General features: G+C 46.1%; 1 protein-coding gene across 3 annotated transcripts in view; it reads right to left on the reverse strand.

Moving 5' to 3' along the window:
* The window catches only part of LOC116953184 (astrotactin-2-like), a 483,535-nt gene that overhangs the window by 69,405 nt on the left and 389,883 nt on the right, over positions 1-24,247 (reverse strand). For all 3 annotated transcript variants that reach the window (XM_032973126.2, XM_032973123.2, XM_032973125.2), the window contains 2 exons: positions 17,194-17,318; positions 1,632-1,736 (listed from right to left, as the gene is read on the reverse strand). In XM_032973126.2, the coding sequence (XP_032829017.2) occupies positions 1,632-1,736; positions 17,194-17,318 (230 nt within the window). The remainder of the gene's footprint in view (positions 1-1,631; positions 1,737-17,193; positions 17,319-24,247) is intronic.

The raw sequence follows: 24,247 nt of genomic DNA on the forward strand, positions 1-24,247 counted from the left end.
CTATGCGGTGAGAAACGATGTCTTTAAAAACAATGGCGCTATGCTTCTCTCAATAAAATTAAGGCTAACCGCTTGCGCGTTTCGAGATTGAACGGTGAACGGGAACAATCCCTGAAACTTTCAGATGTCTCGGAACGGGAAAAGGTTAATTTTAGAGTGGGGGGGGGGGGGGGGGGGGGGTGCGGGGTGGGGGGAGAATCTGATACAGATTATACCTGTCAGTAAATCTGCATCTGCGCTGTCCAAATATAGCTGATCCCATGCAGTGCACATGCAAATGCATCACAGAGCTTATTTTGACCGCAAAACGTAAGGAAATATTTTCAGCACACGTCAATTTATTGCCATGATTTGACAAGTAATAACACAGCACCGATCCGCTTCCATGCAAGACGTTTCAATGATCTGGCAGATTTGTACATTGCATTCCCACCACAGTTATGCTAATTCCGAGCAGCAGTGAGCAATGCACACGCAACCACGCACACAAAATAAATAAATAAAATCATATTTAACTGCCACCTGAGACTTTATAACTTTTGCCGATAAACAAACACCAAATAAGCCCCACCATGTCTACCACAGTGATGCTGCCACAGCGATTGTAACGCGTGGCACAACGGGCTTGCAGTCCAGAGGTTACCGATTCGACTCCATGCCCTAGCACAATGGGCAAGTTTATGCAATCGCTCCACCTCTACCCACCCAGTAAGATAGATGGGTACACCACAGTCAAAAGGCTTGGCAGGTGGGGTGAACTGTGAGTAAGCTCACCCTATGTTCCTCGCCTGGTATGCCGGAGGTCGTGGGATCGATTCCGAACCTGACGCCTGTATATTTTGAGTTTGCGTGTCTCTCTCCCTCCCCATGTTCGTGTGGATTTTTCTCCGGGTCCTCCGGTTTTTCCCGCCGCATTTGAGAAACATGCATTTAGGAGTATTTGGTTGCTATAAATTTGGAATTGATAAGCCACTTTGTTGAGCTATCATTTGTGGCGGCCAGGTTGCTTCTGAAAAAGAGCTGTATAGCTCAGTGGGACTAGCCTGGTGAAATTAAAACAGTTTAGTTTCTAGTTAAGTTTAGTTTAAAATCTGCTGTAGACGGGATCTCCAAGAGATCCCGCCAGTCAAGGCCCTTCCGCCAGCAGCGGTGTGAGCAAGCAATTGCAAGGCTGCACCTTTATCTTTACCCCTTTCCTACAAAATATCGTGCTATTAAAGCTAATAAAAGTATTCACTCGGAAGGGCACGAGAAGGTGCCAATCTATTCATTACAACCCTAAACTCGCAGTGGTAATTTCAACATTCCTATGATGGGGGTAAATTACAACGAACATTTTGTTGTGAGAATTGTTCATAAACCTACCTCTGAGCTAAAAATAATAATGCGCTAAATGCTGGAACACTTGACAAATTCATTTATTTGACTTTGTCGGTTGGTGGAGGGTTCTTAACAACGCACATTTTTAGTCGGAACATTGCGTGGCCTGGTCGTAAAAAAAAAAAAATAGATATTTGACGAGGAATTATTAAACACCAACGATTTACTCAAACCCGTCGAACGCTATTGGGAATGCAGCAGAGAATATTCGTGATGTTGATTTTTACTCGCACCGAGGGTCAGTGGCTTACCCGGGGAGAGGGTGCGTGTGCTGAGAGTCACTCTCTTCAAATTGCTGCGCAGGGTCCAGTGTTGCTCGATGGGGTAGCCCGTCACCACGCTGTAGTTCACGTGGCCTGCGGGAACAACGACGGCGGGCGTCACTGTTACGCAAACGCCACCAACTCGGTCACCAAAAAAAACCTCGAGTCAAGGACCGGTTTCAAATAACTCTCTCATGCACGAATGATTAAAAGCAACAACAAAAAAGCAAAGATTGGTTTTGACCGCTTTAAAATGCGTGATTCACAACATTCTGAGCTGTATTCACGTTTACAAACACATGCCGGAATGGCTTTTGGGACAGTAAAAAACAATAATTGAAGAGTGAAATATGCTTGGGTTTTTTTCCGGGTGCTCTGATTTCCCTGCACATGTACGCACTCACTAAATGGATGATAACACCTGAATATCTGAAGGATCGCAGAGCTTGGGCAATTATTGGTGCCGGCTCACCAATTGGCTGCCTTTCTGCTTGTCTCTGGTTCCTTGCGCCGTTATGTCTCTTCCGAAAGCGAATGAATACTTTGCACGTTATAATTTCAGATTATAGCCGTGTGGAAAGAAGGCGCGTGAACAGTCGTTCAGAAAAACTAAATCTTGCAGGATAATTGAAAAGTAATTGGGACCCTGTTAAGGCAAGGATGGACAAATGCATCACCAAACCCTGCAGAGCAAAGGTAAATGATTCACAGCCCAAGCCCCACCATGCCCATCGAAACTGTCCAACTTTAAGAGACTGAATCAATGCCAGAAATGAGCATCAACGTGAATGGTATCACAGAGGAAGACTTGAGATATTGCCTCAACCGGACTGAAGAGCAAAGCAGCTTGCGAAGACAACATTATTGCACAATCGCATCAATACAGTGGCCTTAAAGAAACAAAATAGATATAAAAGCTGACGATTTGGATAACGGATCTTCTTCATCACACATGATAAATATTTCTTGTGACCATTTTGTCTACAAGCAGGTGGTGAAGAAAACATTTCTCGTCGTTAAATATAATATAATCATCATCTTCTCTTTGTCGATTCACCGTTGTTGACTCTTTCAAACGAGTGGGAAACCACTGAGACTTTTGTTAGTAAGACAAGATGCCTCTCTCACATAAACTTTTAGCAAACATTGAATTCCCAAAATTTAAATATACGTTTGCAAAGATAAACAAGAACACCAACTGCTTATTTACTCGTTCATTTCTCGCTCCGTCAATCGACTGCTGGATGAAGGCATCCTGACGCCGTGCCAGACACGGGGATTGTTTGGCCATACTTGGCCAAAGTTGGCGGGCGGGGTTGGCCCAGTTGCCAGATCAAGACATCGCTCGCCACCGATGGCGTCGGTCGACCGCTGGACGTGGATGGAGCTCACTTGGCCTGGCTTTGCGGTGCTAGCCCACCACGGCATGCAAGCGCGCCACCGCTCCTTCTTAACCCCGTTTTTTGTTCAGTTTTCTTTACGATTCCGTTCCGACGACGTACATGTTCATACTCAAAAAGAAACCGGAAGAAAAAATAAGTAACGAAAAAAAAACAAGCAACCGGTAGTGAGGCTGCCACAAGGCCACACGAGAGGACGTGTGGCACAGTTTGGGGCTAACGGTCATAGAAGCGCGGTCGTGTCACTACAGTTCTCTGCGGTGAGTACAATATCTTTCAAAACAACGGTGCTACTACGCCTCTCTAAATAAAATTAACACTAACCGCTTGCACGTTCCGAGATTCAGAGGTGAACGGGACCCCACAGCCTGCAACTTGCAGCCGTCTCGAAACGGGAAAGGGTTCAAAGATTGACTCGGATCATTTGATCTCATATGGGATGCAAGAAAGGGAACCATTATGAAACTAGCAGAAAAGGACGCCTTGACAAACTGCAATAATTGGTGTTAGTTTCAGCCCTTCATTGGTCCCAAGGAAAAAAATATATAATTTGTCCGCTTTGTTATGCGCAATGGGATCAAAGACGCGGTTGATAAAAGATTACGGGAAGAACAAGCGATGCTTCAGACTTGCTGTCCGCTGGCAAATATGCCACGTTTTTACCCTTTAAAAGTAGAATTGAATGGCAGGCACCGCTAATTATGAACTGCTTTGGCTCTCAAAAAGTCTGTTTAAAGTGTAGAAATGAACAATCGCTGCGGAATATTCTCAAATCATATGGTGTTGCGCAAAAGATTATTATTAATACGATAAAAGATTCATACACTGGCTCACCGTGTACGGTCAATGGCAATAATAAAGAGAGCGGAAGCTTTGAAGTAAATAGCGCCGTCCGTCAAGGCTGCATAATGTCACGAGAGTTTTCTTTGGCATTGTTAGAGACCTCATTAAGTGGCACTCGCCCAGTGCGAGACGGTGAATACCACTGAGATGCAATACATATTAAGAAGCTCTGCTTAGTCGCTGCGACCATTTATGCCTCCCTACATCTCCGTCGCTGAAATGCGTAAGAAAAAAAGAGATCGCAACAATCTCCAAACGGATCGGACCGTTAATTAATAAGACAGATATGGATATTGTGACTATACATACACGAGGCACTCGGAGAGTATTTAAATGCATAGACAACAGCTATAGAGGAGATAGATTTTTGTGCATCTTTGAAGTACATTTTGACAGTACGTATGTTGAATTTCTTGCACACCATACGTCGTCAACCGTGCTAATCGGGGATGTGGATGGAGATTTAACCAATGATGTTAAATGCAAAGTGGGTGGGCCGCTACAGTATTTATAAAGCTGACCATAATCATCAGCCATGTCAATCTACTGCTGGATGAAGGCCTCTCCAAGCCACCACTATCTTTTATAATTCTGCGATGTAATAATCCACCTAGCACCGGCACACATAGCACCGTACTATGTCTCGCTAAATATATTTTTTTACTATTTTTATTTTACCAGGCAAAGCCCACTGAGCTATGTGACTCTTTTCCAGAAGCGGCCTGGCCACAAATGATAGCTCAACAAAGTGGCTTATCATAACGTGGAAATCTAAAGCAACCCAATAATCTAAACGCACGTTTATAAATGTGGAGGGAAAAACCAAAGGACCCGGAGAAAAATCCATGCGACCAAATATACAGCAGCAGACTTCAGGGATGGGATCGAACCCACGACCTCCTGTATACCAGGCAAAGTAGTTAACATCTCGCCAGCGCGACCCCCTCCCCACACACAGATGGTTCAGAATAATGGAAAACAATAACTTCAGCAAGGGGAAAACCTCAATATCCTTACTAACGGGTGGATCAGAACAATACAAATATTCCAAGATGTTATATCAGGAAATAAAGTAAAGCATTCTTGAGAAATGAAATGCAAATGTATAGCATAGCCCCTTTGTTAATCCACTGCTGGATAAAGGCCTTCCCGCATCATCTTGGATGTGGGGGTTGTTTGACCATACTTCACCACGCTGGTCAGATTATGAGCAGCAGGGGAACAATACCGGCAGAAGTTGGAGAATGGAAGCTAAGGTGAACCCTCTTTGGCTCGCCTCCCTGGTCCTGTACTCAGCGTTGCAAAATGAAATAATGACAAAACCGGCTTTCGAGCGGAAACCGAGTTTGTTCCGTAACAAAGATGCCGGCCTAGAGGGACACTTTGTCACTCCATAACATCAGACACCAGAGCACTTGACATCGACATACGAGACCCGGGACACCGTGCCCGGGACATATGAAAGTGGAAACGCCTCGGCTCTGTTATGTGGTTGGCGGCTCAGGAAGACGAGGACTAAGAAGCCAAGCGGCACGGCGCTTTATTTGGACAGAGACTTCCGAGCCAGAACATGCCTCCAGGCGATACAAAACCACTTCGAGACGAATCATCGGATATTAAGAAGCCTACCGTGTGTGTGAAATGCAATGTGATGCAACGGGGCTTAATCCACTGCTCGACGAAGGCCTCCCAACGCCCTTTATTTTTGTCGTGGGGGATTGTTAACCACGCACAGTTGAATTCGCCGGTGAGTGCGGGTTGGTGGCCTTCATCTAACAGTGGATTGTTACCCGGGGACTGGTTCAAAGACCACTCGCCACTGAAGCTAGCCGTGGCTGGGAATCTAACTCGGCTAGCCAGGTTTCTCGGGCGCTGCACCGCTATTCCATCCTGTGCGAGTGTGAATGAGAATAAATAGCGCAGAGTGGTGGCAGAGCAGTCAACGCACCGCCCCTATGAGCCCGATCACCTGAGTTTGACTCCTAAACCATGACATCAGTGGAAAATATCTCAACTGTGCCCTGATGCTCCCCTAGGTTGACTCAGCCTTAAAATGCGCGGTGTATAGCACATCAACACTGGAGAGGAGACATAATGAGCCGGGCGTGGTGGCTGGCCACACCGCCATCATGCATCATTCTGGATGCCGTAAGTGCCTCGGCAACAGCACTTGCCCGAACAGCCTGTGCAGGCCCTATGGGCACTCTTTGTCTTTGTGCAGACACACATAAATATAAAACAATTCTCGATGCGCTGCAAATGCATGGCGTGCCACAGCTGAAGAGCCCTGCATTGATTAACACGCAGCGACTGTTGCCATGAATGTCAGTGAGCGCTTCACTCCTCCGGAATGGTAGCGACATTTCCTTTCGCGGAACCCAAGAGGAGCTGCGCCGATGGACGGACGAACGTACGGACAGATGGACGGGACGGACAGACGGACGCGGTTAGCCGAGTACCGCGTGACCTAATTACTGCCTGCTCACCGCCCTCTCAACTAGGGCTGAACGTCTTCTTGGTTCTTTCGGTAAAGTCACGTAGAATGGGAATAAAATAATAAAAAAAATAATTTCATTTCCATTCTACGTGACTTTACCGAAAGAACCAAGAAGATGAATCCCTGCAGTCACGAAAGCTTTCAATCGAAATTTAGGGCTGAACGATTTGGGGAAAATATCTAATTGCGATTTTTCTGACAAGATATTGCGATTTGAAATCGATTAATCGTTCAGCAACTCATTCTCTCAACCCGGGCCGCCCTCTTCCCATTCCCCGCTCGCTCACCCCGCGCTGGCCGGCGCAGTCTGGCCCCCCCACCACCACCGTCACCGATTAGCACGGTTGGCTACGTGCAACGCTAGAGAAGTTCAACATACGAACGTGCAAGTAGTGCGCATTTTCACTGCAACCTACGAGCGTCCGAAGAGGGTTGAGACCGAGTTGGATGCCGCTATTTTGCCCGCGTTTTTAGTTCTCCCTCCGACCCGAGCGCTGGGTTCACGATGTGCGGGGTGAGCCTTCGCCTCACACGTAGCAGACGAGCGTGCGGGTGTGTGTGTGCGTGTGTGTGTTTAACTTCTTTCGCACCGTCGTACTCAGATTGTAAATGCTGTGGCTCTGCGCTCCAACACACCGGTGTGCTGCACGAGTAACGAATTGGCCACGGTCTGCTTACGTGACAACCCTTACTAGTTGGCTGTGTCGGGTGGTGGTTAACGTTTGTTGACCTCTTGCACCGTACGTAGACAACCGTTTCAATCAAAGGTGCGCGGGCGTAGGACAACAAACTAAACACAACAAGCAGTTTTCACTCTGGATTTAAAAGTGCACGGTTCTAGTGGCTTCCTAATATCGGAAGAGCGCTCCACAAGGCCGTAGAAGCGAATCTGAAAGCGCGCGATGCGGTGACCGTCTTTGTTCAATGGCCAGCCAAAAGGCCGCTGCTGCGAGCATGACCGGAGCTTGCATGACGCTTTATGCTTCCTTGACGAGAACGAGATCAAATTTAGATTTAAAGCTTTCGTGACTGCCGTAATTCATATTCTTAGCTCTTTCGGTAAAGTCACGTTGAAGGGAAACAATAAAATAATAAATATATATAAAAAAATAAAAATTCTCGCGACGTTGACCGTTTGTGTTATGGTCGAAACGTCGCGAGAATTTTTATTGTTTTATATATATTTATTATTTTATTGTTTCCCTTCAACGTGACTTTACCGAAAGAGCTAAGAATACGAGATCACCAAAGTGTTGTGGTCCAGTAAGGTATTGTGATTCGATATCACGGCGCGCGTGTGATTATGCGATAGAACTAAAGGGTGACCCCCTCTGTGCGTTGACACGCTTCCTCGAACACCGCATTCGCAAAGGGCCTCAGGAGTCCGATCAGCCGGGGCTACCGAGTTTGTTTGCGTCCAGAAGAATGTTCCCTGCCGTAATCGGCAACTATTTTTTTCTACGTGGTATTTAAACTACGTAGAAACATGAGCAAAAACAGAGGTCATGTGCAACAAATTGGGAGACATTTGTTGGAGAGATATAATTGGAAAAACACACTGAGGAATGTGTACCTGAGAGCGCTATTGAAGAAGCAATATCAAAGATGAAATGAAAAGGCGGATGAGAGCAGAGTGGAGTGCTTTTGGAAAGCCGATATTGAGAATGAAAAAACAACAAACCAATGGGGCCTAAAGAAGAGATATGTAATCCTGCGGCATGGTTGAGAAACACCGTGGTCAATAATTGTAGGGGAGGGAAGAAAGAACAAAAACGGAAATGTGATCAAGGAAATGTGAAAAAGTGCATGCAGGGAATTACATTCGGAGACAAGAGAGGGGCACGTGGTTTAGAGAGCATACACAGCCTAGTGACAACATTCAACCTATTAACACATTAAATACACACGCATTAGAGCTGCTACAGTTGGAAGCACGCAGTTTATCCACGTGAGGCAAGAGTCTATAAATGCTCGTAAAATCCAGCAGTTGTGGTGCCATTAGGAATACACTTTTTTTTTTGTCCAAGGCACGCACCGCAATTTTCTACGCGATACAATTTTTTTTGTTCGGCAAGGCACAGCCATAAATAAGTGAAGCAGCAGCGGTGCTCATTGGTCAACTGCCGAGGAGAATGAAGACCTCGCGGACGCCCGGGTTACGGCCCCGTTTCGGTCAATTTGGTCATCGGCAAAGCACGTGGGAATCGACGTGCACGCCAGAGCACTAACGTCGGATCAATGTGCCAAGTGACTTTTTTTTTTTTTTTAACTCAGACAGGAGGCATCACGAGAGAGCCATCGGACGTCGATCTGCGAGCCGGTTATCCGAGGCAGAAAACGTAAAACAAAACCGCGGGCTCTGGGATCTGCGAGCGTTTATGCCGCTTGGTCGGTGTGAACATTGTTCGTTGCAGCTGCGCGACCCACGGCAGTTTTGCGTCGGTGGGTCGGTACTTAAGCGAGGCCCTGTTCACGGCAGAGAGCGATGTTCCCCCCCCCCAAACAAAAAGGAGTTGATTTCATTCCAGGCGTTTGCCGAAATCGCACGAAAGCGAGCCACCGCCGCGTCCGGTGACGGCAATGCTCCGTGAAATGCGCGACGCAGAAAACCGCGCCCGAGGGAACACGTCGTCCATTGCAATTCTCGACGATCGTCTCCGAAACGACGTGGGCAAGCCCTAACGTTACGTCGCGGTGGCGTTGCACGGCACTTGCCAATCACAACGAACGCTCTCGCTTAACGCGAGTATCTCCGTCGTCGTGTGCTCTCGCCAATCCATATCTCGCTGTCCTCTTGTTTTTTTTTTTCCTTTTTTTTCCGGAACATTCCGTAAACTGATTAAATTAGACTCGAAAGAAAGCGTCAAAACCCACCGGTGGATGAAGGCTTACCCCACACGACGGATCAGCCATCGGGTTTGTTTAACCATACTTCACCACGCCGGACAGTGTGGGTTGTGGCCCAGGATCAGTTCAGAGAGCACTCGCCACCGATGGCAGTCAAGACCAAGGATGGAACTCATGTGGCCAGTTTTAAAGCACAGGTTGATAACCACTGCCCCACCGCTCTCCACAGGCATTAGATAATGCATGTACGTAGAACTTATGTCGCACCGTACGTAGCCAACCGTGCTAATTGGAGGTGAGGGGGAAGGACGACAAACGAAACGCCAAAAGAAGTTGCAAAGAAATGAGGTTTAAATCTAAATTTTAAAGTGCATCGCTCTGGTGAATTCCTAATAAAACAATTCCCCTTTACAGACACAGCACCGATTGACACATGGCTATAAGTTACTATAAATAAGATAATTGGCCTGAAATTAACTGTATATGTGCATATCTCTTTTCAGAATTAATTACACCATCAACGCTGTTAAAGACAGTTTTGTAATTATCTCCCAAAATAGGCAGGTCTTTATTGTTCACTTAATATCCGTGACGCACTCTCCTAATCTTCATGTCGTGACAGCTTGTAACACAATCCAACACACTGCCATTATTAATTAAACTGCTAATTGTTAGTTTTTAATTTTCTCTAATTACAAACGCCAACAATGTAAACATCTCAACTTAATGCAACAGACCTGTCAGTATTCGATGGACAATTAAAAAGTACAATTCATTTCTCTTGCAATTCATTTTAAAACTCTTAAGGATGATGCCATGGTGTAATGGTTAGCACACTGGACTTCCCATCCAGAGATGGCTGTATCATCAGTTGAAACAATGGGGCAACGATATTGAATCTTTCAAACCTCTGTGTACACAGAAGTAAAAAATAGGTAGAGTACGCCCCAGCTAGTGGATCGGCAGGTCGCGTGTCGTCGGATAAAGTGCGGTTACTCACACCTCCTCCAAGACATCTTGGCCAGAGTGGAAGAGTAGGCCAAACGCCATTTGAAGGCCCTCTCGATTGAGAGTTTTTTTCTCGAGAGCAGCAAGTAACTGTAGGGCTGTACATTTGCGGTTTAAAGAGGTAGTTCGTCTCCGATCGCCCAGAAGGCTGCGCCGTGAAGGTGCGCATTCCATGATGTGCCAAAAAGTGTCCCTTTGTAGAAAAACTGCGTGAGGCCGAGCAACGCGTTGTGTGAAAAACGCGTTGTGTGAAAAACGCGTTGTGTGAAGAACGCGTTGTGTGAAGAATGCGTTGTGTGAAAAACGCGTTGTGTGAAAAACGCGTTGTGTGAAAAACGCGTTGTGTGAAAAACGCGTTGTGTGAAAAACGCGATGTGTGAAAAACGCGTTGTGTGAAAAACGCGTTGTGTGAAAAACGCGTCGTGTGAAGAACGCGCTCAGCGACGCTTAGCGTACTCGACTGGGGATTGTACATCACAATCGCCTCCCACCTACTGGCAGGACCCCCCCTGGAAGCGAGTTCATGAGATTCAGTGCGATTTTCCTGGGTCGTAATAAACTGAATAATAATTGCATTTGACCCCTAAAGGTCCTACAGGGACTCCTCTGCTTACTCGTTGGCTGTGTCGGGTGGTGGCGGGTTTTAACGACACATTTATACATTTACGCGATCTAACCCAAACAAACTTCATTATGGATGATATTGGTCGCGAAAGCCCACGTGTTAAGCAATCTCTTTCCGCCGTTTTGGACAGTGGGGCGGCGCTTTGTGGCTGTTCGCGATCGTCATCATTGCTATCGTTAAAGAGTTGTATTGTTGAAAGTCCACGCTGAGAGTGCGATCGTCTTTGACGACACTCGTTGGTAAGGTGCCGAATTAGGAGCTAGGACTGCAGGTGTAAATACCCACACGTTTACCCCACCGTGCGTGCCCTGCCCATCGACTAAAGCTTGCGGCGCACCAAATTGTAATTTGTACTGCTCGGTACACACCAAGGCGGTGAGGATGGATTTTATAAAGACATTTCCCCCCCCGATTGCTTCAACTGCCGCGTCGTCAGATATTGAGTTGAACCAGCGACCTCCTGGGGTCAGGCGTTGAGTGGCTGCCCAGCGGCACACGACGGCAGCGTCGTCACGTGGTGTGCAGTTTGCGTGCAAACGCGCAATGCCTCGTGTCTTTTTTTTTTTACTTTGGAGAAAGCCAATGTTTATCCATTCGGAGAGGAGGTGGCGCCAGGCAGTACGGTTTGCAGTCAGTTTAACGGGTCGACTTCCATCAGGGGACCAGGCGAAGGAAGACTCCTTCACAATTCCGGCAAGATCGCCTTGATGAAGCTGGTTGTGATCACCAGCGAAACAGTCGTAGTCGAACTGTAAATGCTGCGGCCTTACCCTCCAACAGCAACGGTGTGTCGAAGTCGTTATTAATTGGCTTCGTTTCGTTGACGTGATCAACCTTACTAATTGGCCGTGTCGGGTGGCGGTGCGTTCAACGGCACATTTATACTTACGTAATCTAACCCCCCGCCCCACCCCCCCCCCCAAAAAAAAAACCCTCAATATTCTGGATAAGGTGTACAGCGTCACTGTGTCCCAGCAGCATGTGTGTGCGCGACCCGCTGAGGAACGCGAGGGTGGTGCCTGTGGACTGTTTATTACTGCCAAGATCTGCACAAATCCCTCTCCGTGTGTTGTACCAACACCCATTCCTAACACCTGCTCCCCCCACCACCACCACCACCACCACACCTCCTCACCACTTGTTAAACATTGAAATCCACACCTCACGTTTGCCGCATCCACCCGCTAAACTATACCGGGCAGGCGATGACCTCGGTGATTTAGGCTTGTTTACCTGCAATTCTACGCCATTCTTCTATTTTCTGTTCTCTCATTCTCCTCTCCCATCTCCCCTTTCTCACTATTCCCTAATACAACCTCGTTAAAGATAAATTTCTGTCAGTTGCAATTTTAAACCTGATGGCTGAGTAGGTTAACTCATTCCGAAAAAGGTGACGGATCGCTCAATTCACCCCTTTCTTTTCAAAAGGCGAGTTATTTAGCACCTTCAATTCAATATGCAAAGCAGGCGTCTCCCTCTCTCTCGCTCATCCGTGAAACTTATCTGGCCGCCTTCTGGGATTTTTTTACAATAAAAGGATGTGCAAGTTAGCTTAGCTGTCACATTGGAAGTCTCTACTCAGAGCGAGCATCATATTAATATGAAAACAAATTCCCCCTTAAAATATCCCATGCTCATTCCCCTCCCCCGGCAACAATACGTAAACTCCCAACGCTCCATCTGCACCTCCAATTAGCATGGTTGGCTATGTGGGGTGCGAAAGAAGTCCAACATACATTCAGAAGTACAGTATTGATATAGAAATCTGGGATCTGAGGTCTCCAAACTGGGTTTCTGGAAGTACAAGAGAGGTTTACGAGATTGTGTTTACTATAGCTACTAGGGTTGGCATGTTTTTTTTCTCAATAAGATACGATCTATAATTTCACGATATGACGGTGATCTCGATTTCAGTTTCTCATAACTGTGTGATGAAATTCTGCAATTGTATTGCAATGTTTTACGTGATTTGCTGAACTGCCAAATGCAAATAAAGATCACTTAAACGATCTTCATCTGCAGATGACTCATCATAGGTCTGCCAATAATCGTTCTAATCATTACGGTATCGTGTGATGCTTATAACGCACACTCTGTTGGTTGCAAGAATCAAATAACAACATGAATTATGAAAATGATGGTGTCATATAATCGTCATGCCATCATTCACTTGAAAAACACAATCACTAATGTGATGGATAATAGCTATGCATTTAAAATGTTAAGCATTGATTGTATTATATAATACATATTTTGTCTGGAAATAAAAATATCAAATTTTTTTTGCAATTCAACGCGCAACAATAATCTCAATGTGGCAATATTTTGTAAAGCTGTCCATACCGATCACCGCGGCGCTAATGTTGCACGGTGTATCGTAGCACCGCCCTATCTGTAGCAAGACTACTTGGCATGAATGCACAGTTGTGTGCGAGAGTGTGTGAGCCCATGCTTGTGCAAACGCAGAGGAGTATTAAAAGACACTCAATGAGCCGTAATCCCACCGTAACCTCGCAGTGACAACCCACAATTGCTGTGGTTCATGCAGAGTCATTAACAGACAACCGTGAATTCAAATTGGTCCACGGGCTGAAAAAAGGCTAATGTTAGTGCACACTTCATGTGGTCGGGAATTTCAATGAAAATGTATTGTGGAGGAGAGTGCAGCCTAACAGTCAACATGACAATGTCCATCTGCAACGTAATTGCGTAACCATGACAAGAATGAAGAATATAAAATCTGTAGGAAAGATCAGACTTTTGTGCTATTAAGATCTCAATTTCAGTGTGTGGACAATGCTGTGGTGCAATGTTTGGAACACTGAATTTGCAATCTTCTGACACGGCAGTTGAGACAATGGGCAAGGTTCATAAAATCCACCTCTGTCCACCCAGCAGTCTAAATGGGTTCACCACAGTAAGTTGATCGGCAGGCCGCGCGTGGTAGGATAAAGCGTGGATATCCCCACCATTTCCAAGACCACTTAGTGAGTGTGGAAGGAGACGGTCAAATGTCATTTAGAGGGCCTCTGTGTTTAGAGCTCCCTCTTGTGGGGTCCTTCCGCCAGCAGTGGGGGTGAGCAAGCGCCGAAGTCTTGCTCGTGTTTGGCACGGAGACATCCCCCACCCCAGAGGAGGGTCGACGCATGAGATAATTTCTACGCAGTGACCCTTGCCCGACAAAGAGCTTTGGTCATGCATCATAATAGAGTGCAAGGAGTGAAGCTTTTGTCTTGGACGTGCGTAATTGTAGTGTGCGAGGAGTTAAGCCCTGGGGTTGTACACTGCCACTTAAGAACTTTGTTCATTTAACCGTACTTTGTTCATGGCCGGAAAACATTCAGTGTCAATAAAAAGTTCACACTTCTATATCAATAAAAATCTGGCGCTCTTTGTTACTATAAAAAAAAACATTTTTTTAAGACCTATTGCTGAAAGCATGGTTCAACAAACTGAAACACGCAGGAATCGATGAGTACGGTACTGACTTTTTTTTAGTCTGACCTACAAAAAGCTGGTCAGAGGTGCTGCAAGATTGCAGTATCGTTCTTGGTGGCCACCCTGTCAGTTGCCTCGAGGTGACTGGGTGACTTAGAGGTTGAGGGCACAGAGAGCTGGCAATGCTGAGATCCTGCGCTCGAATCCAGGCAAGGCCCCTGTAATTAAACCGCGTTCTCAAGTGCAGTGATCCACCATGGACGTTTTGTTGGGTTAGATCTCGTAAATATAAACGCGTCGTTAAACCTGCCACCACCCGACACAGCCAATTCGTAAAACAAAACGTGCCAATTCGTTACTAGTTCAGCATAACGGTGCGTTTGGAGAGTAAACCCATAACAACATTTACATTTTGAGTATGACGACAACTCTGTCTGTCGCCTGATGATGCTGGTTGTAATTACCGGTGAAACGTCACGGTAATTGAATTGTAAATGTTGTGGCTTTACTCTCCAACACACCGGTATGCTGAACTAGTAACAAATTGGCACATTTTGTGTACGTTAAAAACCTTACTAATTGGCTGTGTCAGGTCGTGGCTGGTTTAACAACACATTATATTTATAAGATCGAACCATAAAAAAACCTAAATGTCATCGCAAACACAATCGACTGCAAAAAAAACCCAATCATCACATTAAATTTCAGATCTCAGAATTAAAATATCATTCCGACCACCATACAACAAACATTGCTCTCACATCCAGGGTGGGTGGGAAAGTGCCGACCTCTACCGTGTGGACGAGTGGTCACTTTAAGCAATCTCAAAGGTAGCTCTGTGGTGTCCACTTCCATGGGCGGCTCTCTAACACGAAAGAATGCACTGCCCTGTGGGAGAGCCGAATGGATTTTTCTTCTACTCGTGATTTGACATCGATAGCACAACTGGAATAAAATCGGGGGAAAAAATATGTAATGTCAACATTCTGATGTGAAGGGGATATTTACGAGTGGGGCAACGTGCCAGCCATCCAGGGGCATACCAGGTCCAAACTCTCGTCCAAATGACACATGTAAATACCAAGCCAGGTGGCACCTTATGTGTATCACATCTCGTCAGACCTCAGAAGCGAAGCAACTTTTAACCTGGGTTAGTATTTGGATGGGTGGTGGCCACCAGGGCTTGCTAGCTGTTTTGGGCATACAGCTGCAATGTGCTCAGGAGTTCAGGGTTCAGTGTCTCCTATAACATGCATGGTGGGTTTTCTTCAGGCACTGTGGCTTTTTCCCACGTGAAGCAAAACCATTAATAAATTTAACAAAAATGGCCAAACAACCCAATGCAGGACGCTCATGAAAGAGTACTGAGACTTGGTCTGGATTTCCTGTGTTAATGAATGGCCATGCAGTATCATTAGTAACAGACATTAATGCCTATTATTCAGCGGGAGACTTTTGGTGGATAATAATGAGAATTGTCTATTAGATACCCCAATTTATTCCAACCCTATTAGTCAGAGAGGCAATGTTAATATTAAAGCAATTATATAATTTACTATCCCTTTAATGTCTGATTTTTCCTGCCACTTGATTTATACTTACTTGGCTGCTGAACTGATTTCAATCGGAAGGGGGTGAGGTGGGGGTAAGGGGGGAGGTGAAGGGGAGGGTTAATTTATGGAACCTTGAATTGACAAGGAGACTTATGGGAAAGCAGAAAGGTGATATTGAGATATTGATATGGGAAGCTTAATGTTGTGTACTGTGAGTGGGTGTTCCTCGCATTCAATCTGGCGGTATTGTGTTCGACCAATAGTTATAGCTTCTAAACAGCCTCCCGGGCCATGCTGTTCTTATTGAGCGTTGAGTGCTCTCTGGCCACCAATCGCTCACTCTTGCCGGTATTAACGCGCGGAAGAAGAACTCATTTCCAATTGACTCATTGCTCTGACACGAGCAGTCGGGCCCCGGTGTTGGGGAGGTGTTTAACCAGCATGATTTTATATTTGAGTTGTTGAGCTGAGCGATTGTTTCAAACTCTCTGATGCGAGTTGTCACCGCCTTTGCGTTTATTTTTTTATTTTTATTTCTCCTTTTCTCACCCCGTCGCTCTAACTTATACTTTAACCGAAAAAACTCGACCCATTCGTCACAAACAATGTGGCCTTCAAAGGACAAATGCACAATAGAGGATGTCTGAGACAAGGGCCCTTATCCGTAGCACATACAAATATAGAGAGGCCGGAGAGACACGGTGAATGATAATGGTTGGATACGCTACTTTACACCATGGGGCAAGATAATTTTTTCGTAATTTTTTTTTCTGATTGACAGTTTTTATTTATTGGCACATGAACAGTTACCTAATAGTAGCTATTGGGTAACAGACAAAACTATAAAACAAAACTTAATGTTGAAGGTTACATTATAAAATGTTGCTGGCACATTTTGTTCTTACGAGGGCTAATCAGAATGCGCCCCACGATGCATTCCTCGGGCTCAAATATAATTTGACCAAAATAAATGTAACTGCCCTAATTACTGCATATCTACTTTACTTGTGTGCCACGGCAAGAGAAGAAACCTCTGCTCTAGTCATTCATGGCTAAAGGCATACAACTGATAAAGCGACTGATGATGTTCGGTCTTAACTATTGAGTAGCTATCGAGTGTGTGGGCAGTGCAACGCACCGGGCTCCATATGGCGGGGGGGGGGGGGGGGCAAGGCACGGGGCAACACAGGGGGTGGGATGCAATGATCAGCACAGGGGCTGCCCCCATTTCATTCCTTGCACCAGGACCCCATACCAACCACGCTAGGCCACCGTATTCATTACAATGACTATATAATTAAGAGGTGGTGAGTCAATTTAGCACGCGTAATGGCATTACCATTAAGCTGTTGCAGGGCAGGGCTGGGGTCAGACAGGTGAGCCTGGCACTGCTGGTCGGGCGGCAAAGGCATCACCTCGAGTCCGTCGGCAAGTTGCGGGAAATCCTTCATGAAGTTGTTCTCCCTGAAAGGAAAGGGTACAGCGGTGGGGGTGGGGAGGGCGGCAGTAGATAGACAACGAGCTGGTAAATATGACCACCACCGTCACTCTCGACTCCACCGTTCTTTTTGACAATTTACACCAACGACATCGTCTGATCTTGCAACTTAACACCTGTGAGCCCTCCCGTCATTGACGTCAACTCATCACCACCAAAATCGCCAACCCCCGTGCGTGCAGCGTAGTCGGGTCTCGTCTCAATTATTGCAACTCCATCCTTGTTCGATCTAAATCGAGTAATCTCAAAAGAAACTCCAACAGTTGCCGAACCATCTCGCTCAAGTCACCCTCCCCTTTTCTCCTTCCACTCCCTCCTCCACTGGCTTCCCACCATCACCAGCAGGGCCATCTACAAGGTCTCCTGCCTCCACTCCTTCCTTCACTAGCTAACCACCATCACCAGCAGGGCCAGCTACAACATCTCCTGCCTCCACTCTCCCCTCCACTGGCTTCCCACCATCACCAGCAGGGCCAGCTACAACATCTCCTGCCTCCACTCTCTCCTCCACTGGCTAACCACCATCACCAGCAGGGCCAGCTACAACATCTCCTGCCTCCACTCTCTCCTCCACTAGCTAACCACCATCACCAGCAGGGCCAGCTACAACATTTCCTGCCTCCACTCCCTCCTACACTGGCTTCCCACCATCACCAGCAGGGCCAGCTACAAGATCTCCTGCCTCCACTCCCTCCTCCACTGGCTAACCACCATCACCAGCAGGCCCAGCTACAAGATCTCCTGCGTCCACTCCCTCCTCCACTGGCTTCCCACCATCACCAGCAGGCCCAGCTACAAGATCTCCTGCGTCCACTCCCTCCTCCACTGGCTAACCACCATCACCAGCAGGCCCAGCTACAAGATCTCCTGCCTCCACTCCCTCCTCCACTGGCTAACCACCATCACCAGCAGGCCCAGCTACAAGATCTCCTGCGTCCACTCCCTCCTCCACTGGCTTCCCAGCATCACCAGCAGGGCCGGCTACAAGATCGACTGCTGCTTGTGCCACTGCGCCTCTTCTTTCAGTCATCCACCACACCTCTCTCCGCTGCTATCACACTGCGCTACAGCTCACAGGAAAACTCTCCGAAGAGTGACTTACAACCTCCTCTTCCTCTCTACATGGAAGACCGCTGCTGCACATTCGCAGCAGCATTCAATTTACACCGACTTCTAAGAGACACTTCAAGGCCCCCACCTCCTCTCTCGCCTGGCTCTCCAGCGACACTGAGTGTGGCTTTGCGCCTCAGGGTCATGGTCATTTGTGCCTGCAAATTATTGCATGCGTTACAAATTGCATTTTTATCATTGCATTGTGTACATTGGAGTCGCTTTATCCTCTTTAGCCATGAGTTGTGACTTCGATCACTTACCATTCTTCAAAAAGTTAATATTCTGGAATATAGAGCTGGACTAACCGATTATTTATATAATTTCTTACTCTCCATATAATGTTACATTACTCGACTAATCAAAAGACATGAAAAGAACTGAAAAAAGTCTCACCTCTGTTCCCACGTGTGCCGCTGGATGGGAGGTGATGGGCAGAGCCTAGTGATGTCATCACTAGGCTCGTTTCGACCGCCAATTTTAAACGGGCATGAACGGATCAATCGACCACGCAGCAACTTAGTCGATTACATTTTAAGTCGATGGCATTTGTATTCGACTGATTGACGAGTTGTCCCAGCTTGGCTTGCATTGAATCATGACCCCAAACGGTGAGGATTCATCAATCATACATTACAGATCTGCAATGTATGAATGTTGAATTTCCTTCGCACCGTACGTAGCCAACCGTGCTAATCTTAGGTGCTGGAATCTACAGTAGCGGCTCTTAAAAAAAAACGAATGAGAAAAAATAGATTCTTAGACGGACAATTCACTGCATGTGTTGCGAGGGTCAGGACCTATTTTACTGGGTGAATCGTTAAATCTTTGTATGAAACCGAGTGTATGCAATGGCCATTAATCAGTTTATTAGCCTTCGTTATTAGTCGGTAATCGCATTCCGTCCAACACTGCCAGCGTCGCAAAAGTCTAATTGCTGTTCAGCTGTTAGACATCACATCAGGCCATGCTCCCAGGAGAAGCGTTCATTTTAAGGTATAAATGGAGCCCTTTATCATTGCGCTGTTGTTATGAAACCGGCAAAAAAAAAACAAATGTGTACACACTTCCTGCGAGTCTCGACGGCAACGTCAGAGGGTCAAATAAACGAGTTGGGAAGCTTAACACGTAGGCTTTCGCGACCGATGTCATCCACAATAGAAGTTTTTCGGGTGAGATCGCGTAAATGTATAAATGTGTCGTTAAACCCGCCACCACCCAACACAGCAAACTAGTAGGGGTTGTCACGTCAACAGAACGTGGCCAATTCGTCACTAGTACAGCACACCGGTGGCGGGAATTAACGACACTATTATATATTAACGCGATCTAACCCAAAAAGCCTCAATTATGAGTTGGAAAGCTTTACCCCGAAAGTGACAAACCTCGCCTCGCACACGGCTCACCCGCCCCACCGCCTGCTCCCCTCAACACCAACCAAGACACCTTGTGTCGTGCCTGAGGGCGAAGAGGAGGCTTGCTGCGACAGCGATGGTAGCAGTAGTCATAGCAATACAACAACAACAACAACTACAAAAAAAACAACACGCCAGTTATTTTGCATGAACGCTAAAGAACCGTCTCGCGAGGGATTATTGGCATAAGCCACTTCCGCTCGAGTACAAGGTAACCCCCTATCCACAACAATCCATTATCATTATTATTGTACCCCTATATTGCATTCATCATATGAACAGGTTTATTGAAGAACAAAAACATCGGATGGACTACATGAGGCAAAGACGGATGTGGCGTGCCCAAATAAATCCCAGAGCAGCGGTCCGCACTGTTCCGGCTGAAATTATGCAAAACCTTGCCCAGGGTTGATAAATGTCTACAAATCTGATCACAAAGACGCAGATGCCCCACATAGCCTAATCTGACTTTTGGCACCTGTGAAGGCCGATCTGGCACACAAGGTGGGGGGGGGGGGAGTGGGTTGTCAGCACCACAAGCTTACCACCTTTTGTCTGCCGAGTAGCGATATTTACACATCGCACGTGGCACGACCTCGGGGAGGCCCAGGACCGGTTCAGATATCCATTACTGATGTTGGCCGTGAGCGGGAATCAAACTCTGGGTCGCCGGGTTCATAGAGCGGTGCGCTTACCGGTTACACTACCGTTCCCCACAAACATGGCAGCAGAGACAAAGATCCCCCGTATAGCCTGATCACATTTCCAGGGCAAGTGCCGTTAACGAGTAGAACCTATGAAGGCCGGTGCTCTGGCCACAAAGACCAATATCCCCCAGTATAGGCTACACGCTGTTGGGGCAAATGCTGTTAGCGAGCACCTATGAAGGCTGGCACGGCACACGAGGGGGTGGGTGGCCAACACCACGCCCGGCCGCCTTTGTCTCTCCTGTGGCGATATTTACACATCGCACCAGGTACTCATTTGAGGCTGAGTCGACCTAGGGGAGGCCTAGGACCGGGTTTAGATAATCGTCACCGGTGCTGGCCGTGAACGGGAATCGAACCTCCAGGTTCATAGTGCTGCATGCTAACTGCTACATTAACGCTCCCCACATCGACAATAACACACACACACACCTACCTGATTTTAATACACACCCAAAACTTTTGGTTTAAAAAGACACATGGGGGTGGGGGGTAAAGTGTATCATAATCTGGGGAATACGGTAGTATATTTGGCATCAGTGCTTGAATTGCTGTGCCCACATTGGAATTATCAGCGTGTTTATGTAAAAATATGGCTTTTAATGAGCTTTGTATTTGCATTATTACACAAAGGTCATCGCTACCCCGAAGCCTATGCAGCCGATTATTAAGCTGATTGAGTTAGCGATTAAAATAACATTTTCACTTAACAGATATGATTGCTTTAAATAAATATTTAAGCACTGAACATTAATTAAACTGCTTGTTTCTGCATCTATTTGCAGGCTTTATTTTAAACTAAACCGTTAAGTCTATATTCCATTACCGTCGGGCAACAAAGGACATTAGAGAAATGCGGATTTTATCGGCTTGTCTGACAATAGGTAAATGCTAAGAATTATTTAGTGTCATTATATTTCAAATTGTGTCCATACATATGTATTAATGTCCCAGAACATCTATTTATTCAGTTATTAAGGTTACAGTACACCAGTTAAATTATTAAATATGCAACAAAAGGCCAACTATAATCTTACTTCTGCCGCTGAAAATAACGAGCTTAGAAGCAGCAAAAATAACAGATTAGCTAGAAGGTCAATTAATACAGCTTTCATCCTGCAACTCTCTGGACCTTCAAATGGGCCATGATGATTAGAGAAACGATACAAGCATTTTTTTCCCTCCCCCATTAATTTTCTTCTTTAAACCCATCGGCGATGATCTCCATAACCGAGGCACACAAATACAAGGATGACCGAGAAAGCCCTGCCAAATTTGAGTGCACGCATATCGCACGTGCTCCGTGAAAAAATAATTTTCCCGTCCAACGCAACTAACGGAACGACTTGCGTTCGTCAATAACACCGTGACCTTCAACATTATTTTTCTATAACAACAATAATAATATAATAATAAAGTGACATTTTTAGCAATGGCCCTTCTTACCAGCACTAAGGAGAAGAGGCTTCACATTTGCTAGCCTTAGTGGAAAACATGCTGGGTTTTTTTTATTTGTGCCTGTGCACCACTGCCAATGCAGCAGCACCGAACAATTTGCTTCATTTTAACAGACGGGCTGATACCTGGATTCAAACCCAGGGTTATCAGCGGTACTGGCTCCGTTTATCCCATCTCTGAGCCACATTGCACACACACACATGGCACAGTAAAGATGTGGCTTATTATATAGATATTACGCTGTGCAAGTACATGTGTTTGAAGCACAATATGGGTGTACAATCTGTACACATATACAGGGTGAGTCAAAACATTTCAAATCTGCAGGTGCAGAACTAAAATAAATAATTGCCAACACAAGGTACAAAAAAAGAATTAATGCACCATGTTTGCGCTCTAATAACCTAGTGGGATACAACGTATATTCAAGAGACACGAATGCCGCTCGCATCAGAGCTAATTAACTTCTTTTAGCAGGAATAAATAATGAAAATAACAAATGTGTGAATTATTTGCACGTGAGAAATTCGCAAACATTTGGCGGCACTCGTAAATATTATACCGGGTATTTATAAACACACATAAAAGAAATGTTTGCACATTTTAACACGTCCTGAAATTAAATGCGCAGGGGTTCACGAGGTGTTAAGCGTCGTGGCATGCATGCAGTGGGGACATCATCACCATTAAGTGTCAGTCTGTGTGGATATTATTATGGAGAGCGGTGGCGCAGTGGTTAGCACACTGCGCTACGAACCCGGTGGACCGAATTCGACTCCTGCTCAAGGCCACCACCAGTGATTATCTGAACCAGCCCTGGGCCTCCCCTAGGTCGACTCAGCCTCAAATTAGTATTAAGTGCAGTGTGTAAACATCGCCACTGGGGAGACAAAGGCAGCTGGGCGTGGTTTTAGCCACCCATCCTCTCGTTGCGCCATGCCAGCTTTCATAGGTGCTCACCAACGGCACTTGCCCCAACGGTCTGTTAAAAGGCTATATGGGGATCTTTGTCTTTCCACGTCATGGAAAAATGAGAGCAACCATTTTTTGTTGGATCGCCAACTTAACTCAGCACTGGCTTCTGTCGTTCATAACACTGTGGCCTTAAAAATAAAATTATATCATTGGTGAAATGTTTTGACAATGGACCTTCTTCAGCTGGATAAGAGTTTAACTCATGTGCACCACCTCTCTGCCCTCCCTGTGTTCTATGCAGAAGGACCATTCCTCAAACCATTGCCGAATTGGATACTATTCCTTTCAAGGCAGTGTTATTGACGAATGAGTTGAGTATTGTTTTGTTATTTGTGCTCGCGCATCGCTGCAACAGCGGAATTACCAAATAATTTGATTAATTGAATCATCGCGTATATCATGCAGCCGCCACACATGCGCACAAATATATAACCACATGCTGTTAGACAGCACCTATTAAGGCCAGGATGGTGCATGAGAGGGTCGGTATGGCCAATACCATGCCCGACTTCCTTTATCTCCCCAGTGCTTACATTTACATTGCACACTCAATTGAGGCTGAGTAGACCTAGGAGAGTCCGCGTACTGGCTGATGTATCACTTGGAAGCAGAGGTTAGCCGTGGCTGGGAATTAAACTCATCGGGTCACTGTGCTAACTACAACACCACCACTCCACACTACATAAACACACAATTTAGTGTAAAGCCTCTGCAACTTTGATTAGCTCGGTTGGCTTACGTGTGGTGCGAAATAGGTTTAACAAGCATTCATTCACTGGTAGGGTCCAGTTGATACACTTACCGAAAAATAAAACTATTTAAACACAAAGAAAAACCTAAAAAGACAAAAAAAATTGTCTACACAGCAGGAATAACAGTGATGTTTTCCACTATATTTTCATCCTTAATTGTGCAAGGGATTTTTTTTTTACACACAGGCAGGCAGTGAGGCATGGAGGTGACGTCTGGGCCAAATGCGAACGGGTTAAGGAGGCAGGCAAGCGGAACAAAGACTGCAGTTGGTCTCGCTCGATGCCACGGAGAATCACACGAAACAGATGGCAGGATTTCTCTCCAGAGGCCGGCTGGTGCACCCGCATATGCGTACGAGCGTGTGTTCGTGTGCGCGCGTGTGTGCATGCGCGAGTCCTTTGAGTGGAAAGGAGTCTGCAGCTGAGCTTTGCCGGAGCACTCTACCTCAGCAGAGTCATTTATTAGGGATTTTTATTT

The sequence above is a fragment of the Petromyzon marinus genome, chromosome 50, assembly GCF_048934315.1.
Source record: "Petromyzon marinus isolate PM22_M1 ecotype Great Lakes invasive population chromosome 50, UKy_Petmar_22M1.pri1.0, whole genome shotgun sequence".
Taxonomy (NCBI): Eukaryota; Metazoa; Chordata; class Hyperoartia; order Petromyzontiformes; family Petromyzontidae; genus Petromyzon; species Petromyzon marinus.